This window comes from Zootoca vivipara, chromosome 7, assembly GCF_963506605.1.
Source record: "Zootoca vivipara chromosome 7, rZooViv1.1, whole genome shotgun sequence".
NCBI classification, from domain to species: Eukaryota; Metazoa; Chordata; class Lepidosauria; order Squamata; family Lacertidae; genus Zootoca; species Zootoca vivipara.
The window spans coordinates 26,002,769-26,015,715 of record NC_083282.1 but is presented as its reverse complement, the minus strand read 5'-3'; the positions used below and the strand labels follow the sequence as shown (position 1 = coordinate 26,015,715).

The 12,947-nt window shown below is 41.4% G+C and overlaps 1 protein-coding gene across 1 annotated transcript in view; it reads left to right on the top strand.

The window, feature by feature from the left end:
• The first annotated feature begins 139 nt into the window (after nt 1-139).
• The window catches only part of HS2ST1 (heparan sulfate 2-O-sulfotransferase 1), a 92,755-nt gene continuing 79,947 nt past the window's right edge, over nt 140-12,947 (top strand). Inside the window, exon 1 of the mRNA XM_035121385.2 lies at nt 140-615. Coding sequence (XP_034977276.1) covers nt 492-615 — 124 coding nt within the window. The 5' untranslated portion in view covers nt 140-491. The remainder of the gene's footprint in view (nt 616-12,947) is intronic.

Genomic DNA, 12,947 nt, shown 5'->3' with positions numbered 1-12,947 from the left:
CCGGGCTCGGCTTCGTAGCGCCGGCAGGCGGGTCCGGCGAGGCGCACGGCCAATAGGCGCCGGGAGGGCGGTGAACGGCGGCCAATGAGAAGCGAGCGCCGGGGCGGAACCCGCGTCCTGGCTGGTTCGACGTCGGGGGGCGTGAGGACGCCCGGGCGTTCGGTTGCTGAGCAGCGCGCGCAGGCTGAGCTCGTGCCTGCGAGCGGGAGTCGCCGACGGAGCCGCTGAGGTGTTTTCTTCGGACGTGTCGGTGGCCGAAGGGACCGTCGCTGAGGTGCAGCCGCGACGTCTCCCGAGGGATGTGAGCCGCCGCCTCCCTCGCCCGCGGTGTGTGTGTGTTTGTCCGCCGCCCTCCCCTCACCGCCGAGCCGAAGCTCCCTCCGGCCTCCCTGCCCGGGCCTCGCGTGATGTCGTGATCCCTCGGCGGACGTGCGACCAGGCGGGCGGCGGCGGCGGCTGCTGCTGGGCGGCTGCTGCGGCTGCTGCTGCCGATGGGGCTGCTTCGGATTATGCTGCCGCCCAAGTTGCAGCTGCTGGCCGTGCTGGCGTTCGGCGTGTCCGTCCTTTTCCTGGAGAACCAGATCCAGAAGCTGGAGGAATCCCGAGGGAAGCTTGGTGAGCGAAGGGCGGCCTTGGAGAAGGTGGCTGGCGGGGCGGGGGGCGGCCAGGTCTGGATGAATCGGTGGCGTGGTGGAAATGAGGTTACCTTCCTCCTGAGGGGGGCGGCGGCGGCGCCCCCTCGTTGTAATGCGGAACTAGAAGGAGAGGGGGTAAAGATGGGGACATCGAGGGTGGGTTTTTTTGGGGGGGCGCGGCGGCGGGGAGAATGTCAGAAATTTCTGTGGGAGAGCAAAAATCGCCGTCGGTTCCCGTGCGTGTCTCCAAACGACGGGAATCGGTTTGGGAGGAGAACTCCGCAAGAAGGAGGGCTGCCAACGCGTGCAGAGGAGGGCGACGGTGATGATCGAGGGTCTGGAAACTTAAGCCTTATGACAAGCGTTGGCAGGAGCTGGGTATGTTTAGCTGAGACTGAGAGGAGATAGGATAGCCACTTTCAAATACTGTATCTGAAGGGTTGCCACATGGAGGAGGGAGCATGGTTGTTTTCTCCTGCTCCGGAGGGTAGGACTCGAACCAGTTTCAAGTTGTAAGAAAGGAGATACTGACTAAACATTGGGGGGGATCTTTCTGGCAGTAAGAGCTGTTCGGCAGTGGAACAGACTTCCATTAGAGGTGGTGGGCTCTCCTTCCTTGGAGAGCTCCTAAGCAGAGCTTAGATGGCCACCTGTCACGGATGCTTTAGCTGAGGTCCATGCATTGCAGGGGGTTGGACTAGATGATCCTGGGGTCCCTTCCAACTCTACGATTCTATGATAACTGGGCCGGCGGCAGCATGCATTGAGTTTGGAGCCAATCTGTATGTGCGCCTCTCCCCACCAGTATCAAAATTGCTGAAAGCCATTGGAGTTTACCTATTGTACCTTCCGGGGGGGGGGGGGGGTTGGTTGTTGCTCTGGAAGAAGAGGATTTCAAGGAAACCAGTGTGGCCCGCAGTTAGTGCTGTGAAATAGCAATGATGTTTAGAGGCAGTCTATAGATATCATCGTTTTATCATTCCGCTGTTGGAAACCTGTAAAATGGCCACATTTTGTTTAAGGTTTGAACTTTGTGGAAGTGGGTTGACTCGTTAGATAGGCGAGTTAGCGATTGTAGAAAGAGGGTGTGCCAGAACAAGTCCCATTCCCTCCCTGAAATAGTTGTACAATTAAGAAAGCTTGGATATGTATAATTTGTCTATGTGCGCATGTGTGTGTAAGTACATATGTAAAGCCCATGTGTTTCCGTAAACATAGTTTTTTCCCACTGTTAGGTGTGCTATGATATGATAGGTTCAGAAGATTATTCTATAGTACTGTTCATCAAGTTTTTTTATGATGTACAGGTTCTTGGGCCATGCTCATGAAAAGTTACAGTACTTTAGTTTAACATATTAAAAGTGAATGTTATTGGCTCCTATATTCCTTTCTATGAACGTGTTCAGATGGAACCTGCTTTTTTCCCCAGGTTGTGTCTATCTGCCTGTATCCACACAAAGCCAGGAAAAATAAGGTCATTTCCACAGGCCTTTATTATTCCTTTACTAACAAAATAAGCAGGCAAAATAACTGTTATATCTGATATGTGAGGACATGTTGAAGACCTTATCCTGAGTTACCCCTACAGAAATAACTGACATTGAACTTGATCTGCTGGATTGAAAGGGAGGAGCAATTCTTCCTAGTGCTTTGGCGCTCATTCCATCAGCGCAAGCATTTCAGTCTGCCTGAGGGAAGGATTTTCCTCTCCTCCCCCTGTGCACTGTTCTGTGGGTTATCCTATAGGCAATGGGGGCATAGGGGAGGTGGGGAAAACCCCATTGCGCTAATGGAACTCCTTAGGTGAATCTAGCCCTTAAGTGTGTGGCATGCCATATGCGTGTGACGAAGGTCTTGTTCTGAGAGGTATTTGTTACAAGTGGTAACAAGGAAAGTTTTTCAGTTTGTCCATTGAGAAGTTGACACCAACAGTTTTAGATTGTCTTTATTAGGAGAGTGTAAATCCCCAGTATAAGGGAGTTAACACAGTGCAGTTTTTTGAGTAAAAATGGATTTTCTCTTTTTATTGTTGTGTATATTCAAAACAGGATGGACTGGTTTAAATAGTCGGGATAGCTAAGTCGTTAGACCATGAGACTCTTAGGTTTGGGCCTCATGTCAGTTGAAAGAGTCTTGCATTGCAGGGAGCTGCACTATCCTGGTCCCTTCCAAATCTACAGGTCTGTGATTCTATGAAATCATTATTTAAATCACAATTGAAAGGAAATAATTTGACTTGTAATTTGCATTTTGTGGACAAACATGCTATGAAGCAGTCTGTGCTACTGCCCTTGCTGGGTCCCGCTCAGTTGGGGCTTGGCACAGCGCGCGCTGCGTCGAGCCCCGACTGAGCGGGACCCGGCAAGGGCAGCAGCGCGCACCGCACGGAGCCCCGACCCAGCAAAACTCTCTGAAAGCTTAATAAAAAATTAAAAAGCTTAACAAAAAAAAAAGACATCCCCTGAAAATAAGCCGTGGTGTGTTTTTTGGAGGAAAAATAAATATAAGACGGTGTCTTATTTTGTGAGAAACACGGTATGTGTGGTAGAGAGCCATGGGTTAAGTTTAAGAGAGCTACAGCTTTTAGCATAATATATTTAGGTACAGTCATTATAGTTAAATTCTAAGATGCCAAATTCTAAATTATTTTTTAAAATTCTCAATACAAGCACCATTAATTTTGCCCACCCTCCTTTGGGCTGCTGCCTTTAGCTTGTTAAAAGAAGTGCTAATTTGTTACATAATACACAAAAATAAAATGAAAAATGTCGAGTAAAGATTATTAGTTACTTTTAACATCTGTACAGAAGCAGCACCGCAAAATTAGCAATAAAAGTTATCTGGTGCTATCTATGTATCTGTTAACAGGAAGAAATTATCCACATAATGTCAGTTGTGAACTGGCAGCCAATAAAAGTTAAATTATGTTGTGTTCATGCTGTTATATTCCTTTCAGCAGTTGAATCATTCTAGTTCTATAAAGTGCTTTTGTTCTTTGAAAGTCTATAGTTTGACTACAGTAACTGCTGTTTCATTAAAAGAACTAAGAACAAGTCCATGGTATTATATGTAAAATTTAGCATGATAAATCAGATTGCTATTTTTGCCTCTTCATTTGAAATTTGAATGCCTGCTTCATTTCTGCTGTGACAAACAAAGCTGTATGACTTCAACGATGACAGCAGAAAATATATCTTGGAGGCTTGGAAAAAAAAACTGCTTGTAGAACAATTTTTCTGGATACTTTCTGATGAAACAGCATTCTCTTACTCTGGCAAGTGTGGTTTATACTTAAAATGGGCTTCTCATTCTGACATGAATAACACAAAATAACTGGCTATATGATGAGATGTTGTATTCTTCCTCCTCCTCGGAGACGACATTCTGTTTCACATATATATAATGCAGTTGATCTTAAATCCCCTATTCCTATGTTGGTATAAACGGAAATTGTTTTCACAGGGTACCTTCCTCCACATTCCCAATTTAGTATGTGTTAGAATTTAGTTAGTATTCTGTTGCGAGCATTCCTATGCTAAAAAGCACAACAATGCAAAGATATGTGCTGTGTGCATATTTTGATAATGGAGGTGTTTGAAAATTCAATTAAATGACTAGAGTCTGCAAACCTTGTTTGTTCAATATGAAAGACTAGACAAGATTCTTGGCATACTATGAATAAGCACTATGCTGGTTCATATAGCCTGTTCACTCCCTCCGCCCCTTCATGTGAGCAGGTAAAGGAAACCAGAAAAGCACAATTAAACCAGGCTTTCTATGATGTGCAAATCAAGCATCCTGGTTTGTTGCTCTGAAATAAGCAAGGTTTGTAAGCAAGTTTCAAACTCTGCTTGTTCTGGAAGCAACAAATTACCGGTAGGTTGCCAGGTTTGCACATCATAAGAAGCCAAGCTTAGTTTTGACTTCCTGGTTTGATTTACCTACTGTCTGGAGAAGCAAATTGCATCCTGCTTGTTCATAGTAAGCTGGAAATCCTGTCTTAATGTGATACGTGAATGTCATTGCTATGTGTATTTAACTGTGTACATTCTGTTTTGTGTGCACTTGGACAAAATCTACACTTTACCTGCACCTACACAGTTGCTCACAACATGAGGATGCCTTGTAGTTTTCTGTTGTATCTTCCCTGGTATCTTCACTTTATGGTATTTCCTCTGTTGTTATTTAGTACAGTATGTGTTGCATGTACTTTCAGCTGCCTTGTATCCCTGCTGAAGATTAGTACAAGTGTGGCTTCCAATAAAATGTTAGTGTGAGGTGTCTCTTTTTCGTAATTCCAACCACTGCTTTCCCCTGACCTACTGGGTCATTCCTTCTACCCCAAACAGTCAGTCAGCATTCTATACCAACTGAGCATGCTCAGTCTTAATTCAGATGTTTGGGGTTTCCTCCCGGGTTTAATATTAGCAGGGCGCCAGCGCCTAAAGATTCTCCATTTGTGAGCACCCCCATAAGTTTGGGTGCCATTTTTTGCATCTGGCTGACACTCAAGGATTACTGAAATGTATGTGCTTTGAAGCCTTGAAGTATATGCTAAGGATAAACAAAAAGTTAAGGAGTTTAACAATAAAGAGAATATTGTTTTGAAAACTGAAGTATGGTACCAATATTTTTCTTGTAAACACCAAATTAAACATGCATTAACAATTTCTGCTAAAAATGTGGCATTAACCATGTGTCACTTATGTGAATTGCATATTAGTTCATGCTTATCAAAATAATAAATAAAAAAGTGTTGCTGACCGCCCCCGCCCCCACAGTGGGGACTAGGCATTCTGTTTTGGTGCCCACAACCCAGGTTCCAAAGCCATTGGTTCTTAGCTTTTCTATCCCAGTTTCTAACACTGCTTTCCTCCTAAACATATTTGTGTTTATGAAACCCTTGGTATTTCCCTGGGTCTGCTAATTTTCCCCCTCTTGAACATGGCTAGTGCTGGTTCATAAATGTTGGCACTCAGAAAACTAAGATCAGTGTTAGTATATATTATGAAGATGATAGTTAGAGTGGGTGCTAATATGTCACAGTTCACATGCTGTTTGAGGATGAAGATGAACTGCACCATAGTTTTGCATCAGTTTATATGCAATACGGGTGATTGTGTCTGAGTTGTGAAATGGGAATGAATAAGAACCTAAATTATCCTTTTGAAATTGGTAGCTTTTTGGAGAACTCATTTGAAGCATCTTATCTGATTGTGTGAACAGAAATATCAAAGGAGCACTGCAGAGTGGAAGACAACAGTTTAAATGTTGTGGGAAACACGGTGTTTTGCCTAGTAATTAACTGATCATGAACTGCTGAGTAGCAGTTCTTCTACCCAACATATATGATCCGCATCATTAATACTTAGAAGCAACATGTTGGTCCCTGCCTAGAGCAATAGTACACCTGATAAGCACTTTTTTGATTGTACCAATGTGCTTTGTCCCCATTCCTAAAAGCAATAATGCCACTATGAGCCACATCAGTGGCCTAGCGGTGCAGGATTTTTCAGGTACTGAATTGTATGCATCCTCCAGATTTGCAGCACTTTATGAGCAGCAGCAGCTAAGATGTTCCTGCTATCCAACAGCAGCTTCATTTGCTGGTGAACATTGAGCTGCCACCACTTCCAGTTCTTACTAGTCACATGTCAGTTACAGGTTTTTTAGGATGTTCTCATAAAGTGTTTCACATGTACATCTTAAAAATATAGCAACAGCCCATATCAATTCTGGTGATTTGGGCAAGTGAGCAAGTCCAAAGTTAAAGATTAATGATTGATCTGAAGAAATGAATCCACTGAAACTATCAAGAAGTGTTCATATTCCTTCAGAACTTTGCATCTTCATTTGACCCTTCCTTACCCCAGCACACATGCAGCTATCTTTGTTTGCTTAAGGTGATTGCAGTGCAATCCTCTGCATGTCTACTCAGAAGTAAGTTCCCTTGAACTGAATTTAGGAGTTAAATGAGCATAGAGTTGCAGCCTCAATTTGTGGGTAATCTGGAGATTATTTAAATTCACGATAAAAGCTTCATGGTATCTTCAGAATAGGTTCCAAGAGATGCAGCAACATATTTCACATTTGCTAATTCAAATAGATAAAGAAGCTGTGCTGTTGACAGCCATCGGTTAAATATGAAGATCAGTTGAAAAAGGTGACTGGGGGGAAATAAAATGGAATCTGGTATGGTTGTGTCCTCATTAGGAAACGGAGGGGAAATGTTATAATGTTTCACAGTGAATTCACAATGAAATTACATTGTTTTTCATTTTTGGGATATGCAAATGCTAATGCAATTTTAAGAACTTGAATAGTTACGAGGCATAATAGAACTTGACAGTATTTGTTAGTTGCTGAACAATGACTTGACTTCATAGCTAGAAAATATTTGGCAAATAGATGAAATACAATGGTGAAATTGATTTGAGTCTTTTAGTGTTCTGCAAAATACATAGATGACAGAATTATGTACATATATCACAAAAATACAACTTCTCTATTAAAGTAGATAGATATATTCTAATATCTTGAATGAAATAATGATGTTATAATTGCAAAATTATTGCTTTGTAAAGGACGCCCATTTATTGTAGAGTTCAGAGTGTGGTTATATTTGCTTTCTGAACCTTTTCCTTTAATAATTTAGGATATACAAGCATTCAAGAAAATTGATCTGGGCTTCTCCTATCTTGCATTGGCCTTGTAGGTACTCCATCTTTCAACTTCTTTGGCAGTATAAGCAAATGTTTGCATACTATTTCAAAACTTGATTTTCTGACTAGGGCTAAAGGAAGTTTTTGTGAGAAACATGGAAGGCACCAGGTCTTAATATCTTAATTGCATTTAAAAGATGGTGTTTTTATTTGGGCCAGTGGAACCCACCAGTCAATTGCAAAGCATATGGCTTTGTCCTCAGAAGACTACAAGTTATATCTCTGGCATGTCCAGTGAAAGTGGCAAAGCCACTTGTTGCTAGAAAGGTGCTTGGCAGACAATGCTAGGCTGGACGGACCAATGAACTGGCTCTTGTGACAGGGGACATGAAGTCTGCTCCTTGCATCAGAAACAACAAAATTGACAATCTGATTACCATTGCAGTGATAACCACAAAAGAGGCAACTTGAGATAAGTTGGTTTGTGGAGCTCATATCCTTGCCGGTTTGCTCCCAGATATTCTGCTGGCAGGGACTTTGGTTCAGCCTTGGACTTTGGGTAGGGCAGCTTTAAGTGCTGATGTTTGTTTGCTCCATTTATTTGAAGTGGAGCAAGTAGAGAGGTTATATTTGAACCCCTCCTCCAAGCAATACAGTATAATGTTTAATAGATTATTGTATTTTAATGTTCTGTTGGAAGCCACCCAAGAAACCCAGCCAGATGGGCGGGGTATAAACAATAAATTATTATTATTGTTGTTGTTTCCAGCAAAATAAACTTAGTTTGAATTTGGATGCCCTCTGGCTATCTTGCTTAATAGCAGATACTTACCGTGTTTCTCATATTATAAGACATGTCTTATATTTATTTTTTCCTCCAAAAACCACACTGTGGCTTATTTTCAAGGGATGTCTTATTTTTTTCCTCCTCCTCCTCCTGGCGCGGCCGGCATTGCTGCTGCGCCTATCACTATGTCTTATTTTCGGGGTATGGCTTATATTCCTTGAATGCTTAAAAATCCTGCTATGGCTTATTTTATGGGTATGTCTTAAAATATGAGAAACAGGGTAGAATAAGATCATGGCTTCAGTCTAGGACAAGTTTTTTGGGCCTGTGAGTGCTTTAGAAAACTGTATGACTTCTTGTACCACCGCCTCCCCCAAACATATAACATTACCTAGTCCATTGACTGAAACAGAAGACTTATTTCAAGCCTGATGGTGGTAGAGAGGTGTGGGGAAAACCCTGCAGATTATTCTTCCAGCCCCTGAACTAGGTGTAGCATTAGCGAAGTTGTAAACAGGGGTTTTTTTCTTGGGCAAATTGATTATTTTGGGAAGAACTGAAAGCTCCTACAAATGTGGAAAATTTCTTATTGTAATTTTCAGTGTAAGAGTAAAGGGGAAACCCTTGGATGTGGTATGTATGCACTGGGAAGACATAGCCACTTCTGGCTTTCCAGGGTGTGAATATGTATGCAAACCTCAAAGTTGAGAACAAGGTGAGAATTCTCAAAGGTATGGTAGGTTGTTTCTTTTCTTTTCCTTTTTCATTCTGAGAGGATATTGCAGCTTTTATATTAACATTCTGAAATAACAGGACACATTTTTCCCAGACGTATTGAAGAAGCTTGTTACCACTATTGAAATCTAGCCAGAGAGAATGTTAATACATTTATATTTAGTTCAGCTACATTAATGCACTACTTTTGTTAGCTTCCACCCGGTCCCACTGAAGAATTACCTCCTCTTAAATGTGGAGTTTATGGAAAGCTTCTAAATGTGTAGCCAGTATACAGTATATATGTCTCTTAGAAACTTAGCTGTGTAAGGTGCTCCACATATATCATTGTTCCTCTAAGTTAAGTGTCTTGCTTCAAAAAATCTAGTTTAAGCTGTAGATAAAACCTGTAATATGCTATTTTTTGGTTGCTGTAAATCTCCCCTTACATTTCTGTAATAAAATGCTTTAAGCATTCTCCATTTAAAGAAATCCTCATGTTTGAAGTTGGGTGGTATTTATTTACCACAAATTCTTGATGTCTCTGATTATTGAAAAAGGCAGTACAACTGGGTTTTGGAGCAACTGTGGCATGGTTTGTTCTGCCTGCGTTGAACATCTTGTGTGACAGGTCCTTAGAAAATTATGCATGCTTCTGATTCTCAGTCTCATCTTCCATATATTCCTGCTTAATTAGTTCAAAACCAATCTGTTCCATATCCTTAATTCATGTTTGTTTCCTGCCTTCTTGTGAATAAATACCTTGACACAAATTACATTTGAAATGTCATGTTGGATCTTAATTGTGCGCAGCCCAGCAAAACAAACTTGATCAGTGGTATTTATAGCTCTCTGATGCATCATGAGAGAATAGAAAGTTAGTCCCTGGTTTTTCTTTCTTGAATAGTTTACTATTTTGATGCCAGTAAGTCTAGTCAGGGTCATATCCAAGGCTGCATAAGCAGAATGCCACTTACGCAATGGGACTTGCTCTTCCTTTCTGCCTCCTTTATGCCCCAGAATCTATGGTACTCCAAAATCTGCTCAATTCCCTGGAGAAGATTTTGAGGTGTCTGAGGGGCTTCAGAAGAGAGGAGGGAATAGTTGGTATGGTAGTGTGGCATACAAATGTCATTATTTTGTTAAACATGAAAATATAAAAATTGCAAATTTTGATGCAGGCTCCTAAATTCTGATGCTGATTTGTATAGGGATTTGAAATATTTGGCATGTGCTACAATGACAGTTTAATAGTACAAAGAAGATTGTTTCAGTTGCCAACACCAATTACTGAAAGGACACTGTTTAAGTTCCTGAATGTGCTGTCATATTCTTACATTCTTGGTGTTGAAAATCTAATTACAGCATTGTTTTGTATTTTTTCCCTTCATTTCCACAGCATATATAATATACATAATCCTGTCTTTATACTTTTGAGGATTGTTCTTAGGTGTTTTTTTTAAATCATTAAAAAGCATCTTCTGACTGCAGATGAAGCAATTTTTTTTTTACTAACAAACGTAGAGGGGTAAACTTACAGGACTTTCTCTCCCCTTGAAATACTGAATTGGGTTCTGAAATTAAATCTATCAAACATTGGCTCAGGTCTGATTACAAGAGTTAATCTTCTAGAATAAATTTGGACTATATACTCAGCTGCTGCTTGGCAGACAGAAGGTGTAAATCATAGGCTGTACTTTTTCTACTGATAGAGTAAGAAGAAAGTACTTCTCTCGGTAATCTTATTTAGCAGGTTTTATCCACTACCATGCCAAGTTCACATATAAATTAGTTTTGTATTTAAGCACTGGGCTGTTTAGCCATAGGTAACCAGGAATTACATGTAGGCAAGTGAGCAGGCTGATGAAGCAAGGGGATGTATTGCTCTCAGCAGTGTTAGAAACTGAGATATGAAAGCGAGGAGCTAAATGGCACCTTAAACCGAGGTTACAGGCGCAACAACAATGTCCAGGCATGTGTATTTTTTTTGAAACAAGAATACAAAGTTGGAAACGAATGAACTGCAGCTAAAATATCACATTCATTTTCCATGTGGTCTAGTCCTTCCCCTGCCTACCTCCCTAATTTTCTTAAGAAGGTCTCTTCTCTGGTCTTCAGAGAGGGGCTGGAAGTGGGGAGGCAGAACAAGGTCCTCCTTTCCTTCCACTCTGCAGTTTTAATGGGAAATCTTGGCTCACTACTGCACCCAGAGCTCAGAAACGGCTTGCGCTAATAAAATTCCCTGTTGCAAAATGCAACTAGTACAGTGAGAGTTTTGAACACTGGGTCTCAGTACCTCATGTAGAAAGCAAATAGACTGCTGGAGAGGGGAAGTCGTCTTCTCCATGTGTGGAATAAAATTGCAGTGCTCTATCATTCTCTGTAAGTCCCCTGCCAGCTAGTAATATTTTTTGTTGGTTGCTTTTGTGGGCTTACTTTCAAGGCTGTATGAAAGGGTAACACAGGCATGCCACTTCTGCCTGATTAAATTTTTAATGAACTTAATAATTGCTGAGGACATAGTTCCTGAAGTTAGGGAATAGTTTCTTTCCATGAAGAGAAGATGAGCAATGAAATAGAGCATGGCTTATTGTCATGGATGAGGAGGGATAAAGAAGTGTTTATAAATTTGTGAACAGAACAGGGACCAGCCTGTACATCACTGTGCACCAGTGGCATCTCTTCTAAATGGGCACCTCAGGCATGTGTAGTTTTCCTTTTCTAAATGCTTACTGGTTGAGAAGCATGGCAAGTTATGATTGATCCTCAGGAGTGAGGGTGCCTCAGACTGAGTTGTGTAGGACTGTCTACCATACATTCAAATTCTCCCAGACATTACCAGGATTTCAAAGGTGGAAATGATGTCCAGGGAAAATTTCTGAAAGGCAGTGCCTTGTCCTGGATCTTAGGCATGTCAAGTCACGTTTTCTGGCGTGTTGGTGGGGGGTGGGGGAAGCTCAATTTTGAAATATGGCAACCCTAGAGTTGTGTTGCAGCTGGAGCTGCTCTCTGAACCACCCACCGTTCAATCTGGTTTATGATGTCTTTCCCCTGTTGGTTACTTGTGTTTGTGTTAGCAGATTGGAGTAAACATTAAGGTTGTGTACTGTCTTGCACTTTTGGATGTGTATTTTCACCTTGATTATGCTAAAAGCAAAGTAGAGAACCTTAAGGAGAATCTTGACATCTCCCCCCCCCCCCCCGGCAGTACATAAGGCAGGGAGCTGGTATATAAGGCAGTACATAAGGCAGGGAATTTTTTTTGGGGGGGGGAATGTTATCCCAGTTGCCTTATGGCATTGGCAGTTTGTGGTCAATGCAATCCGCAAGCTTTGACAGCGAGTGATATAATAGGGCTACATTTGAGAAACTGCTGTGTTTATATAGGTCAAGTCCTATAGGATGTGCTTCTCATTTTCTTCTCTGTTGCGTTTGTATATAGCCATTCTGGATTCCTTGTTTCCCATGCTTTGGGATAGGAATTCAGGATACCCTGTTGAGTAGAAGATGATTTATCTCTTGGGAAATAAGTCTGAACATATTACTGTAAGGGTTGCAATTTTTATTGCAAAGGCATAGGTGATTTGGCAGCTATGCGCCACAATGGTACCTTCTAGGCCAATACCATTTTATTTACTGTGTGTTTAGAATGGGACTATTTTCACAGTTATGTTGCAGTGTGGACTCCATCTAGACTCTGAAGTGCAAACTCCATTAGACACCAGGCTATTCTTTGCAGTCCTCAAATCACTTTACTTTTGAATGGTCCTATTGAAAATCCCATGGTAGCTCTTGGGTTCCTCCAGCAATCTGCAAACCAGTTACTCTAGCTACTGACATTTTGGAAACTACTCCAGAATAAAGGTTGTAATATACAACCTAACTGGGTAATGTTATGGCCCTATACTAAACAATGGGCTTAGAATTGCATTCTTACATTATTAAAATTGTGTTCTCTGTCACTCATGAAGAGTTCTGCAACTACTCAAACTATTCAGAACTAAAGACTATGTCTAGCTTGTAAATAAAATTGTAGAATGATTTAAGTAATTCATTGATCTGAACCTTTTTAGAACTACAGTTATTATTATACATAGAGAAATGTATTTTGTTGAATCTTATCTGACAGTAATATGAATAAAAAATTGT